We start from the raw sequence: 25,028 nt of genomic DNA, 5'->3' as shown, positions 1-25,028 counted from the left end.
AAAGGCCCTGCTTTGACATATGGGTAAGAATCTATAAACCTTGCGAAGTTCTGTATTTTCCTCAGAACTATATCATTATTTTTATCAAAATGTAAACAAGTATTTGCATGCTGGGTACCCACAGAAGCCAGAAGAGGGTACTGGGTCCCCTGAATTGGAGTTACAGACAGTTGTAAGCCACCACATGGGTGCTAGGAATCAAACCCAGGTCCTGGAAGAGCAGCCAATGCTCTTAACCACTGAGCCATCTCTCCTGACCCAGAGCTCATCTCTTAAAACCTGATTGTAGGAAGGATGACATGTAACAACTGGCAGCCAATGCCAAGACCAGAAAGCATCACTTAAGTATTTCGTTTATTCTCAAATTGGCAAATTTAATAAAACTTCCAGGATTAGCCAAAAAGACATTTATCCTGTGTTCAGTCTCTATAAACAGGAGCAAAGTTAGTGAGAAATCAAGACATTTCACATTCTTTTATTTCCGCAAACCTGCTGTAGTAAGAGTAACAAGTTGTCTGCATGAGGTTTTACTGCACTTCTTGGAGGGCAGCAAGGGTGTGGAGCCATCACAGGAAGAGGGAAGGAAGGCTGTTTTCTGTTTTCATCTAATATTTCTTTACAAGTTCCTGATTTGAATCAGTATCTTCAAGTCAGGATATGGAAGTCATAACTAAGTTAGTCCTTACACGGATTCAAACTTCCGATGTTGTCAATGACTCCTGTTTTCAGTAAAACAACAGTTTTAGGTCAAGGGGAAACAAAGTCAGAGACAAGGAAACTGGAGAATGACTTGAAGTATCAGTGCAAAGGGTCGTCTTCCCTACCGCCATCGCCACCAAAACTTTAAGGTAATATTCAGCCTGACTGTACTGAGAAGGCCAGAGCACATTCTTTTCAGGAGCCTCTCTTAAAAGTATAACTTATCAAGAGCATTTACTACTTTAATTGAGAAGCAAACTAGGAATTGTGGTGAAAATTATGTGAGAAATAATGTTTTATAAAATATGGAGAGAAAATATATTATCAACAAAGGCAAAAATTTTTCCTTAAAATTTTTAAATAACTTCAATCAGACTTTGAAGTGAATTATTCAAGATCTGGCACAAAGATTATTTAGAATAATTTGTCTCCAATCAATACCAAAATGTCCTTTATCAGACTCCAATTATTAGTTTTCAAGTGTCAAAGTAAATACCAATGTAAGTAAATGAAGACATTAGGTAAATGATAAGAGACAGAGACTGGCTACATCATTGCTAGGTGAGTACCAAGAGAAACTTCACTAAAAACCTCTTATTAACCTTAAAAGAAGCCATGTAAAAATGTATTATGGTAACAACAAACATGTAGGCTACCTAACGTGTACATGTATCATCCCGGCTGGAACAAAGTGTTTGAAAACTTGTTTGACTTTCTTTCTCTGGTGAAGAGGGACTCTACAAGAATATTAGGTGATCTACAAACAATGCTTTCATTCCCTTCACCATGGGGAAATAATGAGAAGTTACAAAGTTTGAACGTTATCAGTCTTGAGCTTTGTTAATGTCTCATTTCTAAAGCTGTCAAAAGACTCAAGATGAGTTTTATAAAGAGAAGACATGTGATATTTAAAACCTATGTAGCAAACATGAAATCTCAAACCTAAGTTTGCTTATGTAAGACCTGCACAATAACAACACCAGCTGATGTTCCAATGTGGGTGGGCAAATCTCACAGGGTCCCACCCCTACATGTAGGCAATAAATGGCTGCTGACAGGGCAATAAATCTTCTGCAGGAATGAGTCCATAGTCAGCTGTCTGATCCCAGTCAAACCTAAACATGCATACACACACACACACACACCCAAGTGCACTCAGCAGGCTGTATTTATACATACATATATATGTGTGTGGTGGTGTGTAAAATAAAGAGGAGGAAGTCATGAATTTGAGGGGGGCACTGGAGGAGTTCTTAGGGTAAGAGAATGGGGTAGGAATGATGTAAATACAAGTACTCATGTATGAAACTCAAAAAAACCTGATAGTTTGCATTTTAAAAAGTTATGCAGCAAAACAAACTTTCTATAATACAAATTACTGAAATGAAAATTAATCACCAAGAGTAAAATGAAGGCTTTATCCACAAGAATTCCATACTTTAAAGGTTATGTGAAGAAGTTCTATAGCTCTTGGAGATGTCTTAAGAGAGTAGGCAAGAGAACAGAAAATATAGAGCAGACAGGCAGATACGTAGACTCTCACATAGAATTATCTGTTGTTAGAATTCTGGACCAAGATCCGGTTGTCTGACAGAGACCATAGAGTTGTCTTATTTTTAATTACTCAAAAGAGAAATACTGATGTCAACTAGCAGTTTAACACCATACTCAAGCAAAGACACATGTATTTATAACGTGTTTTGTTGACAGGAGGAAACAACTAAGCTTGAAAAACTAACATTTTAAATGTGTTGTTTTCTTTTAGATAAATGGAAAACTTCCTCAAAATTGGATAAGCATGTTCAAAGCAAGTTTTTAATATTTTTAAATTTCAACTTTTAAGTTATAAAGGAGGAGTAAGTTGTTTTCTGACTGATTCATATGCTCTTAAAGCTATATAAAGTACAAGAGCAGGCAGCTTTTATACACAGGACATAAGAGTTTGAAAAGGTAGAATTTTAAGAGGTCCTGTGGTGAAATATTGTGTACCCTAATAAACTTGCCTGAGGATCAGAGGACAGAGCCAGCCACTGGATTAGACATAGAGTCCAGACTCTGGTGGCACATACACTTAGTCCTATCACTTGGGAAGCAGGGATCCATCTAGATCTCTGTGAGTTCAAGGATATGCTGGAAAACAGAGCCAGGCAGTGGTGGCACATGCCTTTAATCCCAGTACTGGGAAGCACACACACCTTTAATCCCAGAAGTGACATGGCTGGGCGGAGAAAGGTATATAGGCCTGAGGAAACAGGAACTGAGCAGCAGTTCAGCTGAGACCCTTTCAGGTGAGGACTCAAGAAGCTTTCAGTCTGAGGAAACAGGATCAGCTGAGGAGTTGGTGAGGTGAGGTTGGCTGTGGCTTGCTCTGCTTCTCTGATCGTTCAGCTTAACCCTAATACCTGGCTCTGGGTTTTTTATTAAAAGACCAGCTAAGATTTGAACAACAAGGTCCCCTCTAGATACTCCATAAGTAAGAAAGGGGTAAACAGGTCTCTAGGAGATGTGGGAGGCAAACTCCGTTCAATTTTTAAAAGATGAAACACAGTTTTGGTAACGCCTTGAAGAGGTAACAGGGAGGAGACAAAGCAGAGGTGGACAAGCAATCTGCCACCACTGGCATCCCACCACCAGCACGCTGGCCCTGCTTTCTCCTGCTCACTCATTTTAACTGTGGGATGGTCTTGTCTTGAACTTGAACATATGCTATCCACCATCTGAACCTTCTTGTGATGTAAGCAACACACACAAGGTTCTAAGATCTAGTTCCACCTCATCTCTCATCACTCCCACTATATCCTCAAGAATAGTAAACCGTTTCCCTTTCTAAGGCTTGTTCTTGCCATTCCTCTGTGTGGGAGTTCTGTACGCATGATTTTATAAGCCTTTTAGTTGTTATTATGGTAACCTCAATTAAAATGTCCCTCTTCTTCCCTGATGGCCTAACTGCAATCACTCTCTTTTCCATAAGCAATCTCTATGCTATCATCCTATTTCCTCATTGCACTTATGGTGATCTGAAACCACCTTTTGTTATTTACATGTCTGTTCTTTTTCTTCCTGGTACTCAGGGGACAGCTCCTAGACAAAATGAGTAGCCTTGTTGACTAATATACTCTCTTTAATAGTAAAAGAATTCCTGACGTATAGCAGACACTCATAAACACAAATGGAAAAGGTATTGGCGTACTAATAGTTGACTTCAAATAATAACAGTGTTGGAAACAATTCATACACACAAACACACACACAGAGTAATCCTTTCTTTCAAAGAGTTAATGTAGCTATTTAAAGAACTTGAGAAAATTTATATGATTTTCTTTCTTAATACTAGATCCAGGGCATTTTCTTTGAGCAGACACATTCATACTGGCCTGTCTACACATGACCTAAGTGAGGTTTGAGAGACAAACTATAGATTTTAATAAAGCATCACAACTATAGATGTTGTAAGCCATTACCAACCAGCATCTTGACACATACCCACTGTAATGTTACCCATCTTGCTTTGTAATATGATATTTCCTGCAAAAGAGAGAAAATCAGAGTTTGAAATTACTAGGGATGATGTGGAAGGAACTGTTAGTAAGAATCCTAATGCACAGGCTACATATCCACAATGTCATTTAGTACTACTACTGTTGCGGTCATTTCTGTCACTATCAGAGATCCAGTCACAGGTTTCTTTGCAGTTCTGAAACAAATGTCTGTGGGCCTATAACCTCCACCTCTCCCCACACCGAAGGTTTATAGAATAGTTACAAAACAACCATACTTATACACGGAGAAAAGGAAATGACACCCTGACAAACGTACTCCCAAGCATTTTCAACCTAAAACATCAGCATCAGGTCATTAATTAGACCACACAAAACCAAGTTTTAGCCAAGGAACACAAATGTTTCACGGAAATGTCTTTTTTTTTCCAGGCCAGTTGCCACATCTGTTGGATTAAAGTAGTTTCTGAGCCAAGTGTTAAAGTGGTTTAGGATAACAATAAAATAATGAATACACACATGTATAACTAACAAAGAAAAAAGCTTAAAAGCTTTCCACCATGCAATGAGAATCTATTTCCAGAATTACAATAGGGTGTTGCATCTGTTCTTCTCAGCCCCTTAGTTTAAAAACAGGACTGTTATTCACATGTGTGTCTGTGGGTACAAGTACTCCTAGAGTCAGAAATTCAGAGCTTCTCGCCCCAAAATGTATACAATAACATCATCTCTTCTAATATCATCTAAAACTACAGAAAACAAGGAATAACTTGAATTCAAAATTAGTCAATTCAATTTTAATTCAAAATTATTTCATATATTTTGTAAATAATAGTATGCCAACTTCTGGAAAAAGTAAAAAGAAAGACACGATTCATTTGCCCAATACTCAGACATGCGTGATGGCAAAAATAGTTGTAAAGGTCTAACATTCCACTACACTTCATGTGAGTCCAAGAACAAGGGGTACATTATGTAGGGATAAGAACATGGTTTAAATGGAGAAGCCCATAAAATTATTTTTATGTCTTAGGATATTACAAGGCTTTGGATATCTTGTTAAACGTGTTAGGTAAATATTACTTCATTGGTTTGCTCTATATACTCTCTTCCAATTTTCAAACCCAGTAAATATAGTCTCACCATCACATGCGAACAGTAGCCAAAAGCATACAGCTCTAAAATGGCTCCCACTATTCCTTCCTCCTAGCATTCATGCCTTTGTATGACCTTCCATCATGTGCAGGCCAGACCTCAGTAGCTTGCTTTAACAAAGAGAGGAGGAGAAAAGTGCTGGGCTGTCATTTCCATGATTAGGTTATAAAAAGACTACAATTCTATATTTCTAGTCTCCTGCGATTCTCATGGAAGTCAGCTGTAACACTGTCAATTGCCCTTTCAAGAGGCCTCTGTGGTGATATTGTGTTCCCCAAAATATTGTGTAACTTAATAAACTTATCTGGGGTCAGAGAACAGAACAGCCACTAGATATAGAGGCCAGAAAATGGTGGCATACATGCTTTTAATCCTATCACTTGGGAGGCAGAGATCCATCCAGATCTCTGTGAGTTTAAAGCCACACTGGAAACAGCCAGGCATGGTGACTCATGCCTTTAATCCCAGGAAGTGAACCTTTAATCCCAGGAAGTGATGGCAGAAAGCAGAAAGGTATATAAGGCATGAAAACCAGGAACTAGAGCTGGTTAAGCTTTTAGGCTTTTGAGCAGCAGTTCAGCTGAGATCCATTTGGATGAGGACTCAGAGGCTTCCAGTCTGAGGAAACAGGATCAGCTGAGAAGTTGGCAAGGTGAGGTTAGCTGTGGCCTGTTCTGTTTCTCTAATCCTCCAGCATTCACTCCAATAACTGGCCTCAGGTTTGATTTTATTAATAAGACTTGTTAAGATTCATGCTACAGGCCTCTGGCTAACAGGATGAGCTGGTCTGACAACAGTCATGAGTAGGCATGGAGCCATATTTACCCTTGCTGAACACTGACAAGAGCTCACAGCCCAGGATGACATCATGATCATAATCCTATAAGAGATCTTAAATTAGAAACTCAGCTAGGCTACTCTAGAACTAAGAGTTTTATAGCCACATAGCTACTGAGTCCAGTCACCCATACACAAGAAAATTGAGCCCTATACACTTAAAATAGTCTTAAATTACTGTAGCAAAATATTATTTTTAAATGAAAATACAATCCTTTCAAAATTGGTTGTGATATGGAAGCCTTGAGGAAATGATTATTACAGCTATAAAACAAAAGCTTAAGATCCACATAGAATGAAAACTACTTCTCGTTATAGTGACATGTATCTAATAACTTCCCTCTTGAATATTAGAATTCTACTATACAGTAAAAAACATAATGAAACAAAAAACTGTGAACTAAAGAATAGTTATAAAGAACATTTCAAAAATAGGTGGTGGCGCACGCCTTTAATCCCAGCACTCAGGAGGCAGAGGCAGGTGGATCTCTGTGAGTTTGAGGCCAGCCTGGTCTACAACCATGGGTACACAGAGAAACCCTGTCTCAAAAAAAATAAACAAAAAAAAAAATTGTTTTCAATAATGAACAAACAACAAAAATGTGTATGTACACACACACACACACACACACACACACACACACACACACACCAATAATAAAGAAAAGTAGGCCATTAATTTGAGATGGGGGAACATAAGGGGTTGAAGGGAGGAAAAGTTAGTGGAAGGTGATATAATTAAATATTAATTAAAATATATTAAAAGACACAAAAATATTTTCAATTCACACCAAAATATTTAGAAAATCTCTACCTTAAACAGAAATATTCCAAAGTCATCAGAATATACAAAATGAACTTCTGTCTTAGCTATTTTGTGGAATAAAACAGAATACATAAAAGTATGCAACTCAACAATGGGCATTATTAGCATAATTATCCACATTTTAGTTTCATCTATTTCATATTGATCACTGAAAGAATAAATGAATCAACTATTTGAGTCAAATTTAGTGAAATAGTTTCATTCCCCATGAAGTCAGAAGCATATGGCCTATGGTAACTATGTGTTTTCCAATACTCTCAAGTTGCACAACTTTTCCACAATTCCAGTATTTAAGAACACACAGTTTTTATCATCTCAGAACCCTTCATTTTAGTATGATTAGAGAAAACAAATGAATCAATTAAAAGGTATAAACACTATTTTCTTCAGCAAAAGAATATGATCATGGTTAAATAGCACATACATGTTCATGATCTAGACAGACCCTTCAAATTAAAGCCCTTTTGTCTTAGTTAAGGTTTCTATTGCTGTGAAGAAACACCATGTCCTTGGCAACTCTTATAAAGAAAAACATTTAATTGGAGTGGCTTACATTTTCATTGGTTTAGTCCATTATGATCATGGCAGGACATGGCAGCATGCAGGCAGACATGATGCTGAAAAACTAGTTGAGAGTTCTACATCTTGCAGGCAACAGGAAGTGGTCTGAGACACTGGGCAGTATTTTGAGCATATATGAGACCTCAAAGCCCACCTCCACCGTGACATACTTCCCCCAACAAGACCACACCTGCTCCAACAAGGCCACACCTCCTAACAGTACCACTCCCTTTGGAGGCCATTTTCTTTCAAACCACCACACCTTTGGATGGTTTTGAGGGGGTAGTACAAGGGAGAGATGGGAAGAACGGCCCTTGCTACCGCAAGCCACAAATGCTAAGAATTTGCAAACAAAATATGATCCTTTCTCTTGAGGGATTTATAACTAAGCAACAATTTATAGATAATGGAAAAACAGATAATGGAAGAATATTTTATCTAAGTATAAAAAGATGAGAGAGAGAGAGAGAGAGAGAGAGAGAGAGAGAGAGAGAGAGAAGAGAGAGAGAGAGAAGAGAGAGAGAGAGAGACTTAAAAAGCTGGGAAAAGCATTTCACGTAGAATATAAAAGGCAGGCCATTATGATCAAAGGCTCTGATGTGTAAATAGAAAAAATGAGAATTCATATCACTCTGGAAGAGATGGCAGAATCCCAGGAGGTAAGTTAGAGGGCTTCAGAAGAGTATGTTCAATGTGTGTTTCTGATGAACCACTATTGCCACATGAGGATAATGGGCTTGAAGAAGGCAAGGCAAGAGGCAGAACTACTCCTCAACAAAAGGCAGCAGAATCTGAGGAAGGACAGAAATCAGAAGGAAAAAGATGGGGTAGACTAAAGAATCATAGTGACTGAGTAGAAAGAGGAGATGAGAGAATTAAAGGTAAGTCTAAGTCATGGATTCATAGCATGGGGAGTGAGGTACATGGTAACCTCACAACTTGCAACTGTAAATAAAGGAGACAATATGGATGAGTTCAGGAAGCTGGAGAAGGAGTGGGGAAAACGTCAGAAATGTCGAATTTGAGATGCCTGTGAAAGTTCAATGGCTATGTGTACCAGGTAGTGAGATGTGCACACTGGAGGTCATGATTGGAGTCACTGCATCATCAGATACAGCAAGCAGTAGTTAAGACTCAGAGTACATAAATGACCAGTGGAACAGAGATATACACAATCCTGGAGAATAACAACTAAAGACATGACAGACTGCCAGTGTCCATAGATTTCTGTATGCTTCTCTCCTCCCTCCATAGAACATGTTGGACTATCTACACTACCTCTGCAATTAGACCACATCTCTAAACACTCTGTCTAGAGGCATATGGGAAGAGGTAATAGACACATACTTAATTGAACTCAAAAAAAGGCAGTTTTCACTCAGAGTTGTATAGAAAGGCTTTTTAGAACAACTGTATGTTGGATTTTTTTCAGCTCTAACTGGAAGGAGAAATCAGTTTAAACCATAAGAAAAAAGTAGACACACTAAATAAATCCCAAACAGGCTGGTCTTAGAATATATTTAAAAGTTTATTATTTATATTTAAAAGATGCTCAGAAATAGCAACATATTTTCTCATAAAAACAAATTATGGGGGCTAGAGCGATGGCTCAGTGGTTAAGAGCACTGACTGCTCTCCCAGAGGACCCGGGTTCAACTCCCAGCACCTACATGGCAGCTCACAACTGTCTGTAGCCCCAGTTCCAGGTGACCCAACACCCATGGCAAAACACCAATGCACATAAAATAAAAATAAAAAAAAACTTAAAAAAGGAAAAAAAGAAGTTATAGGATCCTAAGCTAGCTTGTTTAAATATAGCACATATATATATATATGTGTGTGTATATATGTGTATATTACATATATACATATACACATATACATATACATATACACAAACACACACACATAGTTTGTGTTACACAACTACCTGCTGACAGGGTTAAAACAAAGGGTTCACTGAAATATATGTTCAGGATCTTCCTAGGGTGTGGAACCTTCCCTGCTTTTCTATCTCCATCCTACTACCTTCACACTCCAAGCTTCAACAGCACATTCCCACAAGCTCTTGGAACAAGGCTGGAGGATAGGCAACAGAGAAGAGGTGCAAAAAACTTTGGCTTACCTAAGTGATTTAAAATAGTCAAAGCACTGAGCATAAGGGATGGGTAAGGGTTCCTTTCTAACTTCTCTCTTGTCTGCACTGAAACAACCAAAGCAAACCGAGGACCAAAGAATAGAGGGTGAGACAACTGAATCAAATTTCCCCTCCCTACTCCTGCTGACTGATGCACAGAGTGCAAAAGGAGTTGTGAGAAAGTTGCTTTGACACTGAGTGACAAGGGACAACTGGAGATGGGTGGGAGGAAGACTGAGGAAGTGAGACAGAAGTCCTTTCATTCAACTGTGTTCTTTAAAGGTAGGTATCATTTCTTGCCCAGTTCTGCACTCTTGGCACCCTGAAATCTGGCACACCGTAGTCAGTCAATAACTGTGCTGAATGAATAAATTTAAGTGTAGCAGAGGCTATGATTCCTCATGCAGAGCCCCCGTCATACCTAAAGGGCTTATTTTCTTAGATGCTGAGAGGATTGCTGGCAGACAGCCCTCCATTGACAGCCTTCTTTGGAAACTGCCTCAACTGAAGCCAGCCATCTTGGCCCAAGATCACACTCCTTCCTGGAGCAGCTGGGATCTCATGGCCCAGGAAATAAAGCTCCAGCTTCCATCACTATAACTTGAGGCAAGGGTGAAGAGCCACGCCAGCTTCAGAGCTGTACTTGGGGCTGCAGAAGGTCTACCACAGCCTGGCTTCTCCTTTCCTTGGCAAGGCACAGGCCCCAAGAGGTCTCTGCAGTAAACACATTGCATTCTCAGTGTTCTACTCAGGGAGAACCTACTAGAGACAGCAGTGCAGAAGAGACCTATACTTAAGCCACGTGAGGAAGCGTACTTGGTTTCATATTAAAGTCAATAACATTCAAAGGCTTTACAAAAGGCTGGACTCTTGTCCCTATCAATATTTATTTCAGTCACACTGTTTTTCCTGTAGTGTTTGTCAATCAATATATGACTTGGTAAGGACTGTTTTACATTGAAACCTACTTGGTGCATTAGGTATAATGCCTTAATTATGATCATAGAAATGCAATCCTTATTAGAAGCAATTTAAAATATGAAATTATAAGTTATTACTATTTCACTACTGCATTACTACTACCTAGAACTAAATGCACACTGAACAACAACAAAAACGGTAAGAAAACCATTTGTTTTATTTGGATATAGCTCTGCTTTATTTTAGTAATGTAATCAGTGTAGGGATTGTTGAGCTTAGTCAATAAACTAAGGTACAAAGGTTATTCTAATCACCTAAGCACTTTTTCTCTAACAGAAGACCACCTGCCGATTTGTTACTTGCTAGCATGGCTAGCATGGCTAGCATGGTTAGCATGACTAGCACTAGCCAATTCTAATACAACTTAATTTGTGCTCACTACTAAAATGTGGGAGTGCTGCAAAATGTATAGACACCAATATTCAGCCTTACTAAGACATGAAATGAGTGGACCATCTATGGGAAAATGTTCAAGCCCACACTTCCTGGAAGATGGCCCAACAGACATTTAGCAGATGTGCACATACTGAATGCACTTCTTTCAAGGACTAAGTAGGTCTTAATACTACTCATGTGTATTTCAGAGAATACACCTGGATTTGAATCATCTGCTCGGTGGAAATGTAAGAGGCAGAATGACACTGACCACCAACAGGTCTTTGGTCATACTATCTCACCTTTATGTTCTCTCTTTTTCTTTCCATAATACAAACGTTAACTAAGTAACGCTGCTCTCTGTAGATATACATTTAGGACATCACAAGAAGACACTTAAAAGATAACTGAAATAGCACACTGCTAAGAGGACCTCTGCCAGTACAAATATACATTAATGCATTGTACCCAAAATTAGTGTCAGAGAGTTTCTATAATTTGATCTACTCAAACGTTTAATTCACTTAACTGTTACCTCTCCTATCATGAAAGGTTACCACTAAGAATCCCATCTTTATTAATACTGCTTTTATTTCATCTCTTGGATATTGTTTCTTCTTATAAAAATATATTTAAATACCACAACTACTGGGACTGGAAAGATGGCATGCACATGCTGCACACACATGCATACACACACACACACACACACACATTGTAAAATAATAAAAATCTTTTTAAAAAATCAGAACTATATTAGCTTCAGATATAACAGCATAATTTTCAAATTCTTGTCAAAATAAAATTAAGTTAGCTTGTAAGTTTATTTTCACAGATTTTAAAAAGATAGCTAGTTTGTAGTTAAGTTATCTAGAAGGCCACTTCCCTGACCCTTCCTGTGACAGTCATCTCTTTAATTTATGTTATGTGGAAATGTCTGAGATACACTAGGTCTTTGTCAGCTTACCATGAACATTTCCTAATGCAATATCCCCAGCAGCAGAAGACAACAATGAAGATTCTGTATAAAGATACTTGACTTTCAGCAAACCATCCTCTGTAGATATATTTACACAACTTCCCTGAAGTTTATCTACGGTCACAGTCTAGTAAAAGAGAGACTGTAATCAGTTCATTATAAAATAAACTGTAAACAACCAAAACAGTCCATCTAGAATAGTGGTTCTTGATCTGTGAGTTACGACCCCCAGGGGGTCGCCTATCAGATAACCTGCATATCAGATATTTACATTATGATTTATAACAGTAGCAAAATCACAGTTATGAAGTAGCAATGAAATAATTTTATGATTGGGGGTCACCATAACATGAGGATCTGTATTGAAGGCATTAGGAAGGTTGAGAACTGCTTATCTAGAATGATAGAATGATGACCAACTCCATAAGACATACACAATCAGCTTGACAACTGACTCCCTAGCTCTAGCTGCCAAGACTGTGGGCAACATGCATTCTCTGCAGAATGTGAAAGAGAGCCAACACCAGATTCCTCCATTTATTTATGCCTTCTTTAGTTTCTCTTAACATTTTATGCTTTCTTTGTAGAATTTATCTTATTAGTTTATTCCTACTAGTTATTTTTAAAGTGCTATTACACAATGTATCTCTTAAAAGTTCATGTTATCTTGACTTTTATATTTGAACTTAATCTAGCAACCACAATAAACTCACTAATTCCAATAATTTATTTGCATTAGAAAAAAATTCCACATGTATAATTATATTATTTCCAAATGATCACTCTATTTCTTCCCTTCTATTATATAGTCATACTAATCACATTCTCTGTGCTTTTTCATTCTTTTTCTTATATCTGGATCCATTTTCCAATTCAACAATGAATAGTGGCAACTAGATGAAGAGCAGTCTACCTTATCTTCCTGTTTTTCTCAGAGGGGAAGTGTACTACATCTCAGCAGGGAGTATGATGCTTGTTACAGAAGATGTTTTGTATGTATCTTTTATCTGATTAAATAATCAATGTATTGTCATTTCTATATTGAATTCATTAATGCGTTTTGAGTTTCACATGCTTTGATGCTGCTGAGCTACATGATTTTTATCATATGTTGATGTAGTAACTATAACCTTCTAAAACTTTTCCACTTTACAGTTAATAAGGTAGCTTTCCAGTGAACAAAATGAAAGGAATTCTTACTCATCCTTAAATTTCCCTAACAAAATTCAGTATGTATTTGTGTTTCAAATATTGTTCACCCTGTAAAACAAAGACAGTTAAGAATTCACACCATCTCTAACATGTTATGAACGAATGTGTGTTAATATGAAAATGTTGGCACTACACACTCAATTACTAGGATGGCTTGCCACAATTCTGCCCCCAAACAATTTCAAGTAGTACACTGTTATCAGCATCACCCTCCTCACAAGTTTTCCAAAAACTGTTACAAATGTTAACAAATGTCACCAAACAAGACTGAGTTTCAAGAACAAACTACTATAGACAACAGTATAAAAAAGTACTCAGTGGTCTTGTGGGGCAGAGGTAAAACTACTTCCCCTCTGGATTCAAAGTACATAACTTCCTGTACTTTTTAGAAAGTATATGATAACACTGATTTTTAACTACTTGTTTATCTTCAGTTGATTACAGACTAACAGAAACTTTTACTTTAAATCTAGTTTCAACAAATCAAAAAACAAACAAACAAAAATATAAAAATGCAAGTACTTTACTTATAAAGGGATTTACCAGAACATAAATGTTTTATCTTCCACAGGCTTACAATAAAGGCATAGAACTCCTGACAAGAAAGTCTTTACCTACAAACTCTACTCATGAAAACTTGCTTAGTGTTCATGGTTTCACACTCTCCAAGAATTTCCATAAAACAAGCAACAAAATGGAATATTCCAGCCTTTCAACAGGGAATGGGGCTGTTTCACACCAAAAGAGGGACATTTAATGGAACATTTGAAACATCTTGAACTAGCTAAGGAGCACTTCTACCGAGATACTGCCCATCACCATGTGAAATAAAGCTGGGTTTCTACACTCTTTATGAGTATCTGGAAAAGGCCAAGGATCTGTACTGTTCGTTAAAAACTAAATACATCCCTAAGAAGCCAGAAAACACCCTGCACTACCAAAGCAAATGAAAGCAAGTAAAATCCCAGCACACATCACCAACACAGTATAACTGCCAATCATTCATGCAAGTTCTCAGAAATTCTAAATTCTCCAAGGGCTACATAACCTAAACGATATCACCTGAACAATGTCAGATAATAACTCAAAAAATTAAATTTGGGTTAGCTCAGTTGACAAAATATTGACAAAATCTTATTTTTAGTCAGTAATATTACTAGATAAAAGTGTCACATGTAGACTCTCTAGATTAAACTGTATACTCTGATTTTTAACAGAAATTATTTAAAGAGAGGACAAAAGGTAGATCAGAAGATAAATACCTTCCTGAGAGAGGTATCGCTGAAATTAATTTTAATATAAGGAGGGATTTTTCCCTACACTTGGCTACTTTATTATAATACAATGTTTACAAGTAACAAAAATCAAGTCTTCAGGAAGTACTGTGACTCTGTAGTCCAGACAGAAAGGAAAGTGACAACTGTGTCATCAATCATCCTGGGATGTCGATGTTCTTGTGAAGTTATAGAGGCTGATTCTGAAATTCACAGTATCATTTAGAACAGCCACAGCTGACATTGCTACTGTTCATGATGTCTTTTTACTTCCATTATCTTGTTAAGTGAACAAGGAGACGCAGGCTCAGGGAAGTAAGGTGCCGTGATCTCTTCTGTGGTTCTTTTTCCTTCACCCTCGCTGTGAGCAAGTCCTGTGTCAGAGTCAGCCTCACGCGAGAGCCCATTTTAAGCACTTTACTTGTACTGATGCCTGAATCTTCCTGTGAACGTTCTGAGATAGGTCCATTACTAATGACCCCGTTTTTCAGAAAATTGAGACACACAAATGTTATGTAACTTGTCTGAAGTCACAAAAATTAGTAAGTGGCTGAGCCAGGAAATTTAATTCTCAACATGTGCTCTTACCCAGTAAGTATATTTTTATGTTTTTAAATAAACTTTCAAATGTTTTAAAAGTTAATACTATGCAGGAAAATTAGAAAAAATTCTATACTGAGTCTTTAGCACATCACAAAACTCAGGAAAGAAAAGTTTAACAGGAAGTAGGAGTAAAGAAATGTTTGATTGATTACCCATGTGTCATTTGGAACAAATTAAAAACTAATGTGGTCAATTTATTCAAAATAGCATGATTTAAATTTCTGATACTCATATCTGATTGAAAGCATATGATCCTGGGGCTGGGGATATAGTTCATTAGTACAATGCTTGCCAGTCAAGCATGGGCTCCGAGCTGGGATCCCCAGCACCCATGTGAAGACCTAGTGCCACAAGTTTATAACTCCAGTTCTGGGACGGTGAAGACAGGCAGATCCCTGGAGCTTATTGACTGGCCAGCCTAGCCAACATCCACGAGCTCCAAGTTCAGTGAGAAGCACTGGCTCAAAAAACAAGGTGACAAGCAATTGAGAAAGACACCCTGTGTTGACCACTGACCTCCAAGCCTACATGCACCATACCCCCAAGAACTTGTAATCTTATTGTATTATCCATTAATGCAAGGTTGAATGTGAAGGAACTGAAAAGTTGTTCGATTTGCCTGTTTGTACCTCTAAGTAGATAGTAATCTGACTGAAAAAAAACTAAAGATCATCTCCAAGAGCAGTGGCTGAAGTCTACAGGCTCTTGAAAAACTTTCCTAGTTTAATTTGAAATGTTTATTATATATTTAAATATTTGTTTTAAACAGCTTCCCACAGATTCTAAGAAAAACGTGATAGGAAATTAACAACAGTAGAAACAATGCTACACTCCACCTTTCTTAATTTTACCAGCAACGGGCAGTGGAAGTCTCTGTTGCTAAGCCCAACAACCTCAGTGTGATCACCAAGACCCACATGGTAGAAGGAGAGAACCGACTCCTACAAGTGTTCCTCTGACCTCCTCCACATGTGCATCTTGACACACACAATGCATTGTGTACACACACACAAATAAATAAAATGTAATATAATTATAAAAGTTATGACAGCAATATGCTACAGGATATGCTTATAACCTTCACCATCAAATTTAGATTTTTCATGTAAGATTTAAAACACTATGTATCACAATTACTATTAACAGCACAATAAATAATTGGAAGCAGTAAATAGCTGATTTAAAATACAAACCATCTTTCTGTAACACAAATCTGAGGCAACATGGGGGTGGAGGATTTGGAGAACAGTAGCTCTGTATCACACTGCCACCTTGTGGAAACACTAAAGAAGCCAACTTTCAGGTGGTTTTTCAGTTTTAATATTAATCCTCTGAGTCTACAATGGATTTGAGCTTATCAACTGCTCATTCCCCATCTGGTTCATCCCAGAGCCCCTTTGCCTTATTCCCTCTCCCAACATCACGTCCTCTTTCAAAACCCATGAGCATTTCAGAATTTATCCTTCAATTAGTCAAAAAGCAGCAGGCCTAGGAGAACACTGTATTCAAGTTAAATCCAGCACCCACGAAAAACCAAATTCCCACACTGGTGGTAGTACTTAATTTGGTATTTTAATTCATGACTATCAAAATAAAAGTCTCTTTAGACAAGTCAGAATTAAATATGAAGTGTTTACTGGTTGTAACAAACTAAATAACTATCAAAAGTACTAAATCACACACTAAAATTTATAAGCATTTAACCACTTCAGTTCCAAACATGAGCTTATTAAGGAACTAAATCACTAAAAAGAAAACACAACAAATTTTATAGAAGCTACTGTTTTCAAGAAACCAACAGCAAAGCTGAAGCTACTTCGAGGGTTTTAATCTTACACTGTGATGTGATGCATGAATATCTATATTTCCGCAAATTGTTCCCAGACAGATCACATTGCCTCCTTTTGTTTGAACATGCAATTCTTGGCTCTGAAAAACAAAAAGACCACAGAAGGTAGAGAGAATAAACTCACATGACACTAAGGAAACATTTTCTTCTGTGCATGTCCATAAAATAACCCAGGAATCAGTTTTCAGGAAAGTTTGGAGAAGAGCAAAACAATTGTTCTCACAAGGATTTGTCTTACACTGTGATTAACTTCCTCATAGTCACAGATGTGAACCTAAAATCCAAGTATTAATGAAGTTTTAGAAAGATCTATTTCCAAAGTAACTCTGTTTTCATATCCAAAGCTCTTAACTGAAATTAAGTGAATTTCTGAAGTGTCTCTGAAATTTATGAAGTTGTAAGTAAACTTTCATATACATATTCAATTTTTTCTTTAGAGAGAAACAATCATGAGATTTTTTTTTGAAGAGGCCTAAGGTTTAAAGACACTGAGCTATTGTAATCTGAAGCTCACCTGACTCCCATACAATGTTGAAATTTTTAAAAAGTGAAAATGAGTCAGAAATTGAGGAAAATGATTGTGCTACATTTTTTTAAAATGCAGATGTGTGACATTCACTTACTTTATTACTTCGGATGCTGAATAAATGCAACATTACCATATGTCTTCCTTAGCTAATAAAGAGAGCTGGGAAGAATTTAAGCTTGGAAACAACAAACTCAACTACTTTAGCTTTGTGAGCTGGAGTGAGTAAGTTCCTCAGTCTTTTGGTGCCTCTGAGTTCCATTCTTGATAAATGAAGATGTTCCAAAGATTAACAAGGCTTAGCTGAGATTCTCAGTACACACTAACAATTCATCAGCATTAATTAGTTACTAAAATGCTATTTATATATACAGAACTCTATGTGTGGTGTGAAATAAGTAAAAGGTAGACATATTAACAGATGACCACTAATTCAAGATCATATTGTACCATATTTTTAAAAACCTAAGCCAGATATTTTACAAAAGTGCCTGCATTTATGAATGTGAGTTAGTTAAGGCTAACATTGCAAGAATAATTCTTTTAGTACAAGACTAGTGTCCTTGTTTCTCTGTTGCTATGATAAAGTACTGACCAAAACCAATGTTGGGGAAGAAAGAGTTTACTTGAATTACAGACTTACAGTCCATCATCCAGGGAAGCTGAGGCAAGAACCTGGATGCCAGAATTTAAGCAGAGACCATTGAGCAGTGCTGCTTGTTGGCTTGCTCAGTGTACTTTCTTATATAGCACAGGACCACTTGCTCAGGGGTGGCACTGCCCACAGTGGGCTGGGCCCTCCCACATCAACCATTAGTCAAGCAAATACCCCCACAGCCTTGCCTATAGGCCAGTCTGATACTCAGCTCCTCAATTAAGTCTCCCTCTTGACAGGTGGCTCTAGTTTGTGTTAAGTTGCCACAAACTAACCAGCACCACTAGTATCAGCTTTCGTTCTAGTTCTTTTTTTATCTATTTTATTTGTAAAGACTGCTAGTTCATAGCTTTTTTTCTTTCTTAACAAGTCTTCCATGGAACAAATACAAAATGTACTTAAAAACAGGATTAAATCTATCTTGAAATTTCTGTATTAGTCCATAAAATTCTTGAAAATTTAAAGTTAAAAAGGAATAATGTTGTAGAATATTATTTTAAGGTGTGTTACTTTTGTTTATGCTCTGGAACATCTGTTTAATGGTGGAAAGATGTGTTTGATTAAATAAAATTCACCTGCAGTCAGGAGGCTGAGTCAGCAACTAGCTGACAGGAACTGGAGGGAGGAACCAGGTGGAGAAAGGTTTATAAGGAGGGATGAGGAGAAGCAGGAGGGCTTTTTGGAAACACAAGGAAGGAAAGGAGGTGAGCTACTTGCTCTTCAGCCTCTCTGAAGTGTAGCTGAAGTTTTGCTGTGTGCCGCCTGGTCCACGGTTGGGATAAATCTTCCCCACTCGCGTTCCCCAAATAAACACACAGAGGCTTATATTCATTAAAACTGCTTGGCTCAGATCTACCACTGACTAGCTCTTACACTTAAACTCAGCCCATTTCTGTTAATCAATATGTCCCCATGTGTCCCATGGCTTTACCTGTGTGCCATTACATGCTGGCATCTCCTGACTCAGCCTTCTTCTTCCCAGCTTTCTCCTTGTCTGCTTATCCCACCTATACTTTCTGCCTGGCTACTGGCCAATCAGTGTTTTATTAAACCAGAGTACAAAAGCATTATCCCACAGCATTTCCCCTTTTCTGTTTAATTAAAATGAAAGTTTTAACTTTAACATAGTAAAATTATATATAACAAAATAGTTATCAAGCAAGAATTACAGTTACAGTATCTAGTCTATTTAATGCTTTTGTATACTGTCTTTTATGACATTTGTACAACTAAATTCTTTTAAACTGTCTCATATGTAGACAAGTATGAAAAGGAGGTGTGTAGTTGGTTCTTTTTTAATTCTTAGCTCTTTGGGGGGCCTACCACCCAGCTCCCAAATAAATAATACAGAGGCTTCTTACTTATGAAATGCCTGGACTTAGCTTGGCTTATTTCTAGCCAGCTTTTCTTAAATTAACCCATCTACCTTTTGCCTCTGGGCTTTTATCTTTCTCACTGCTGTATACTTTTCTTTACTTCTTACTCCATGGCTTGCGGTGTAGCTGGGCGGCTGGCTCCTGGCTCCTGGAGTCTTCCTCTCCTCCTTTTCTTGCTCCTTCTCTTCCTTTTTAATGTTCTTCTCCTTCTATTTATTCTCTCTGCCTACCAGTCCCACCTATTTCTCTTTCCTGCCTCGCTATTGGCCATTCAGCTCTTTATTAAACCAATTTGGTGTTTTGGACAGACAGAGTAACAAGCTTCACAGAGTTAAATAAATGCAACATAAAAGAACGCAGCACATCTTTGCATGACTAAACAAATGTTCCACAGCATACACAAATGTAACACATCTTAAAATAATATTCCACAACACAGGTACCCAGATAAAGATGGACAAACCAATGAATGAGGTAAAGACAGATGCATACATCATTCTAATTAATGTTTTCAAAGTGAAAGCATTGCAACTGCAACACAGATGTCCTAGTTCAATGAAACGTGTCAAAGGATTGGGTCTTGACCCTGCAAATGCTAGAACAATTAGAAATTGCTATGGAATATTATTGTAACTGGGCAAAGATGTGTTACTTTTGTTTATGCTGTGGAATATTACTCTAACTAGGCAAAGGTATGTCACATTTGTTTGTGCTGCATTTGTTCAATTATGTAAAGATGCGTCGCATTTGTTGCACCTTGCCTGCCTAAGGCACCTGACTGAAAGCTAAATGGCCCATAGCTAGGCAGGAGAAGAATGGGGGTGCTCAAAAGAGAAGAGAACAGGGAGACAGAGAGGGACACACGCCGGGCAGGAAGCCAGCAGTCTCCAGACAGACAGGAGAAGCAGTGAAAGACAGACAGACAGAAGGAAAGAAAAGTAAAAAGCCCTGAGGCAAAACGTAGATGAAAAGAAACAGGTTAAGTTATAAGGGCTAGCAAGAAATGAGCCTAAGCTAAGACCAAGCATTCATAACTCATAAGTCTCCATGTCACGATTTGGAAGCTGGTTGGTGGCCCAAAAAAGAAAGCCTGCTACAGAAATAACAGCAAACTCCCTAACAGAGGTATAATATAAAACATATATGGCTAAGACCAATCTCATTTTAAGATAAATGGAATGTAAAATTGTTAATTATAAATAAGCTGAATCATCTGTTCTGCAAAACTGGCTGCCTAGTACTCTATAAAGAGCTTCTGGAATATTAAAAATGAGTGAAACAGTCATACATTTTAAAGCACAGTTATAGTCCATAAAGACTTTCTTTATTCTTTAGTAAGTAGACAAAAATGGTGCGAAAATTAATTTTTTTTTAGTAATAGTAGTATCTCAAAATCCTAAAAATATACTTTGGAGTTTAACTACACTTTGAAATGACAACTAAAAATAATAATAAGAAAGAAAGAGAGAATGAAAGAAAGAGAGAGAGAAAGAGAGAGAAGAAAGAGAGAGAGAGAGAAGAAAGAAAGAAAGAAAGAAAGAAAGAAAAAAAAAAAAAAAAAAAAAAAAAAAAAAGAAAAGAAGAAAAGAAAGAAGCAAGCAAAACTTTCAAAGTTGCTGTAACATTTGTGCTTTTAAGGCAAACTTTTTTGAAGACTTTCTAAATGATGAATGATAATAATCTGAATAACAAATTAAGCCTTGTAGTTTGATTCTGTGATTTACAGTTTAAGATAATTTTGACACTGGAACAAAGAGAGAGAAATGCTCATACCTTCACAGACTGCAAGATGCTGGTCCCCTCTGCAGTGTCAATTTTACAGCTATCACATTCAATATTCTGCACCTTTACAGAGCCAGACCCTGATGACTCAATATTCAAATCTAGAAGCAAAAGCAGAAAAAAGGAAAAAGTCAGTGCCTAGCCTCAGAGCATTTTAACATCCCCTAGGTCTTCAGGGACTCACTGCAGTGCTGGGTCAGAGAGCAGCAAGGTTTCTCCCTGAAAGCAAGAGGTCTTTACCAAAGCAGCAGGATCAAATGCAGAGCCTTTCTAACAGTTATTAGAGATTATATCTCCTGGCTTGTATCATCTAAAGAGAGGAAAGGCCACAGATGGGAATAAAGGAGCTGAGTCGGCCATTCTTATAGGTAGGTACTCATGTCTCATGTAGAATAGCTTAGCTCCTATCCTATGAAAAGAACGCACACAAATGAATAAGGATATGACAGTGAATTAACAAGTCATCAAATGTCAAAGAAGCTGTTTAGCCTTGACTTATACTCCAGAAGATTTGAAACACTGATCACCTAATTAAGAGCATATTAAAATAGCATGGATCAGTGTATGTGATTATGACCTAGGCTTTCAAATTCTACTCTAGCCTTTCACAACCCGCAAATGGGAATATTGCCATATAGCTGTAGCACAGGGTACTCGAAATAATTTTTAATAACCAGAATCACCTTTAAAAACCTAGTGATAAGAATCAAAGCTACAAGCCAGGCGGTGGGGCACGCCTTAATCCAGCATCGGGGCAGAGCAGGTGGATCTCTGTGAGTTCGAGGCAGCTGGACTACAAGTGATCCAGAAAGCGCAAAGCTACACAGAGAAACCCTGTCTTAGAAAAAAAAAAAAAAGAAAAAAAAAAAAGAATCAAAGCTACAATACTGTGGATAAATAAGAATGTTTTTGAAGAAAGTATGAAAAATAGGGAATCACAGGTGGCATGCTCAGCTGTACAAAGCCAGCCTGGTCCACATAGTGAGTTCCAGGACAGCCAGGGCTTCGAGAGAGATTCTGTCTCAAAGACAAACAACAAAACAACACAATTGTAAACAGTGATAATGACTATGCAGTTCACACTAATATTAGTGATTTCCAGGTATAGAGACAAATACTACTGTCTTAGTCACTGTTGCTGTGAAAAACACTGACCAAACCATGTGGGGAAGGAAAGGGTTTATCTTATAGCTTACAGCCCATCATGAAGGACAGTCAGGACAAACTCAGGACAGGAACTGGAACATAGATCACAGAGGAACACTGCCTTGCTCTCCATGACTCTCCAGCATACTTTTTTTTTTTATACAACTCAGGACAATCACAGTGGGTTCAATCATTAATTAATTAATGCTTCACAGACTTGCCTCCAGGCCTGATTAAGCCTTTTTTTTTTTTTTCAACTGAGACTCCCTCTTCCAGGTGGCTCTAGCTTGTGTCAAGCTGATAAAAAATAAATAAATAGCCGGCACAACTATGTTTCCCTAAAGCAAGTTATTGGGACCCAATGCCACAATTTCAATAGTTACAGGACAGATGTCCTCAGTTGCATGGCAATGGTTTAAATTAGCAACAATACATTGAGTGAGAGGAAGTGAGGACACATAAAAAGCCGAATATCGATACAAACAGAGCTGCACAGCTTACTTCCCAACTGAATCTAGTCACATAGCAAGAGCTCAGGCAGGCCTGACAACTATACAGATGAGGAATGGGATGCTAAACACATTCTGCTTCGGGAAGTCAGAGGGACTAAGACAGCAGTAGTAATGCTACTCCACTGAGTCACTCTTTCACAAGTTGGAGTAACAAATAATAAAACTAACTATATAGATTTGAGAGGCCTGTGGTGCAGAGGCATGGAGATAGTACATCGGAAACAGGTTTCTGGTTAGAAGTAACGAGATTTTTCGGAACGCCAGCAGATGTAGCATCAATTTTTCATAGATGCTGTTTTAAGTTTTGTTTAGCCCTCCATTGATACCCACCTATGGTGGTGTGAAGGAAAATGTCCCCCAAATGGAGTGGCCCTGGTAGGAGGTGTGGCCTTGTTGGAGGAAGTGCGTCACTGAGGAAGGTGGGCTTTGAGGTCTCCTATGCTCAAGTTACACCTAGTGAAACAGACCACTTCTTGTCGCCTGCACAAGATGTAAAACTCTCAGCTACCTCTCCAGCACTGTGTCTGCCTGTACGCCAAGTCCCACCATGATGATAATGACTGAACCTCTGAACAGTAAGCCACCCAATTAAATGTTTACCTTTGTAAGAGTTGTCGTCATGGTGTCTCTTCACAGCAACAGAAACCCTAAGACACCTCTGTAGTGGGTAGCCAGTCTAGCTTTGACCTGGCAGTGCCATCCCCTTTGAGGCTTCGGTAATGGTCACGCCTACAAGTGTAGACAGAGCCGAGAGAGGACACTGAAGACCCCAGGCGGGCTCTCTTGCTTCCTGGACCCTGGACACTGGAGGTAGACCGAGCAGAGTTCTCCAGAGAACACAGCCGGACTGCACCACATCTTTCCCAGACCCTGTAGCCTATCCCTTCACTTGTAAGTTACCCCACAAAATAAACTTTTAACTACGTGGAGTTGCCTTAATATTTCAACCAACACACCACCTTAACCTGTATCATGGTAAAGCCTCACCAGCACCTTCGGATTATTACATTTGCAGGGCACAGCCTCTTCCATCTAGGCTAGTTACAAGTTGAGAAGCAATGGAGCATAATGTAATAAGACACAGGTTATTCCAGTCCATGCTTCCATTCGGTTTTAATTTTTTCTCCTTAACTGGGACCCTGACTCTTAAATACTACTCGGGAATCCAAGAGTGTCGCTTCAGGAAAGAGGGCTCCTGCGTGGGCCGATTAGGTTAGAAAGTAGAGTGGAGAGAACCTAGTCAGCAGTGCTGCGACCCACTCCCGTTTTCACGTCACTTGCCAAACTTGACGGGTGCGTTCACCTCCACCGACGCCTGGGGGTCGATGTCGTCTGACAGAATGGCCATCTCCTGCCGAGCAGCGTCGTACTGGACCTGCAGGCTGTCCAGGCCGCGCGCCGCGCGCCCCGGCCCGCACACCGCCACCTGCACGCGGTCGCCGTCGGGGTACGCCAGGGGATCCAGGGGCCTCACGACCAGGTGGCACGGGAGCCGCGCCCTCAGCCGCCCGAACGGGCTCACCGGCAGCGTCCACTCCCTCAGAGCGGCGCGCGCCAGGCCGGCCCGAGGGTCGTCCGCTGCTCCCCGCCGCGTCCCGTCGGAGCCGCGCGTCCGAGCACCGAGAGCCGCGAGCCAGGCGCCCGCCCGCCGGCGGAGCGCGCGAGGCGGGAGGCGGCCGAGCATGTCCTCTCCGAACGCCTCAGTCCCGGCTTCCCGGTCGCGCGAGCGCCCGCACCACGAGGCTGCCTCAGGTCAGTCACGAAGAGCCAGCAAGGCTCAGCACAGAACTGAAGGATTTAAATCCCAGCTGCAAAACCAACCCGGTAACAAATTGTAACTTCAAAGCGCCTTGTTGAAACGGCGATCCTGACTCTTTGCCTATTTCCGCCCCTTTGGCGGAGGCCGCCGGGATATGTAGTTCTAGAGGAGCCAGACATCAAAGTACTCTGGCGGCTTTGGAACTACATATCCCAGGAGGCAGTGCGCCGAATAGATAGCGAGACAAGAGCCGATTGGTAGAGGAGCCTTGTCGTTGCTTCAAGTCC

The 25,028-nt window shown here is 39.0% G+C and overlaps 1 protein-coding gene across 4 annotated transcripts in view; it reads right to left on the bottom strand.

Moving 5' to 3' along the window:
* Fam185a (family with sequence similarity 185 member A) overlaps positions 1 to 24,945 on the bottom strand; it is a 60,504-nt gene extending 35,559 nt beyond the window's left edge. The window contains exons 1-5 of one of the 4 annotated variants that reach the window (XM_037203565.1): positions 24,264 to 24,943; positions 21,316 to 21,425; positions 16,973 to 17,065; positions 12,036 to 12,174; positions 4,183 to 4,224 (exon numbers count right to left, since the gene is read on the bottom strand). In XM_037203565.1, the coding sequence (XP_037059460.1) occupies positions 4,183 to 4,224; positions 12,036 to 12,174; positions 16,973 to 17,065; positions 21,316 to 21,425; positions 24,264 to 24,666 (787 nt within the window). In that variant the 5' untranslated portion in view covers positions 24,667 to 24,943. Of the gene's footprint in view, positions 1 to 4,182; positions 4,225 to 12,035; positions 12,175 to 16,972; positions 17,066 to 21,315; positions 21,426 to 24,263 lie in introns of all 4 variants that reach the window. The other 3 variants (XM_028890930.2, XM_037203566.1, XM_028890931.2) reach the window with 3 other exon arrangements.
* Between the last annotated feature and the right edge of the window lie 83 nt (positions 24,946 to 25,028).

This window comes from Peromyscus leucopus, chromosome 3 (assembly GCF_004664715.2).
Source record: "Peromyscus leucopus breed LL Stock chromosome 3, UCI_PerLeu_2.1, whole genome shotgun sequence".
In the NCBI taxonomy this organism is placed as follows: Eukaryota; Metazoa; Chordata; class Mammalia; order Rodentia; family Cricetidae; genus Peromyscus; species Peromyscus leucopus.
This window is presented reverse-complemented; position numbering and strand designations above follow the sequence as displayed.